This window comes from Chrysochloris asiatica, unplaced genomic scaffold (genome assembly GCF_000296735.1).
Source record: "Chrysochloris asiatica unplaced genomic scaffold, ChrAsi1.0 scaffold00446, whole genome shotgun sequence".
In the NCBI taxonomy this organism is placed as follows: domain Eukaryota; kingdom Metazoa; phylum Chordata; class Mammalia; order Afrosoricida; family Chrysochloridae; genus Chrysochloris; species Chrysochloris asiatica.
This window is the reverse complement of record NW_006408964.1, coordinates 645,956-646,528: the sequence shown is the minus strand read 5'-3', so window position 1 is coordinate 646,528 and position 573 is coordinate 645,956. Positions and strand designations below refer to the sequence as shown.

At 54.1% G+C, this 573-nt stretch overlaps 1 protein-coding gene across 1 annotated transcript in view; it reads right to left on the bottom strand.

Moving 5' to 3' along the window:
* The window catches only part of ARSD (arylsulfatase D), a 24,412-nt gene that overhangs the window by 18,450 nt on the left and 5,389 nt on the right, over positions 1-573 (bottom strand). The window contains exon 4 of the mRNA XM_006877242.1: positions 195-317. Within this exon, the coding sequence (XP_006877304.1) occupies positions 195-317 (123 nt within the window). The remainder of the gene's footprint in view (positions 1-194; positions 318-573) is intronic.

Here is a 573-nt window from a genome sequence, read left to right as displayed (position 1 = left end):
CCATCATCATTACCACTACCATCATCATCTTCATTACCATCACCATCATCATCACGAACAAACCATGTGGGTCAGAGACCACTTTTGGGTTCCGAGAGAGACACAGGGATCTTCTCCTCAGGAGGAGAACGGACTGACTTTGCTCACTAACCTCCCGGCCACAACGTTTTGAAGGAGCACCTAGTGTCACCCACCGATGAGGGCTGTCCGGTAGCCCTGCTCACGCAGGACTCTGGCAAACGTGGTTTCATTGGCAGGGAGTCCACCTGATCCCCCGTTCCACTGCAGCGCACGGTACCCGTCAATGGCTTCCATGCCTGTGAAACAGAGTGGAGGAGGAACATCACTCCGGTCTTCTCTGGAGAAGAAGTAGTCCTCATGGGAGAGAGGCTCAAAGATGGAAGTTTAGGGATCAGGACAAAGGGAGTGGGGCTGCAACTGGCATCTAGTGGATGGAGACCACGAACCCATCCTACAATGCACAGGACAGCCCCACCACAGAGAATGACTAGTGGGTGAAGACAGGGATGCTGCCCCACACCCTACAGTGCACAGGATGGTCCTCACCACAGA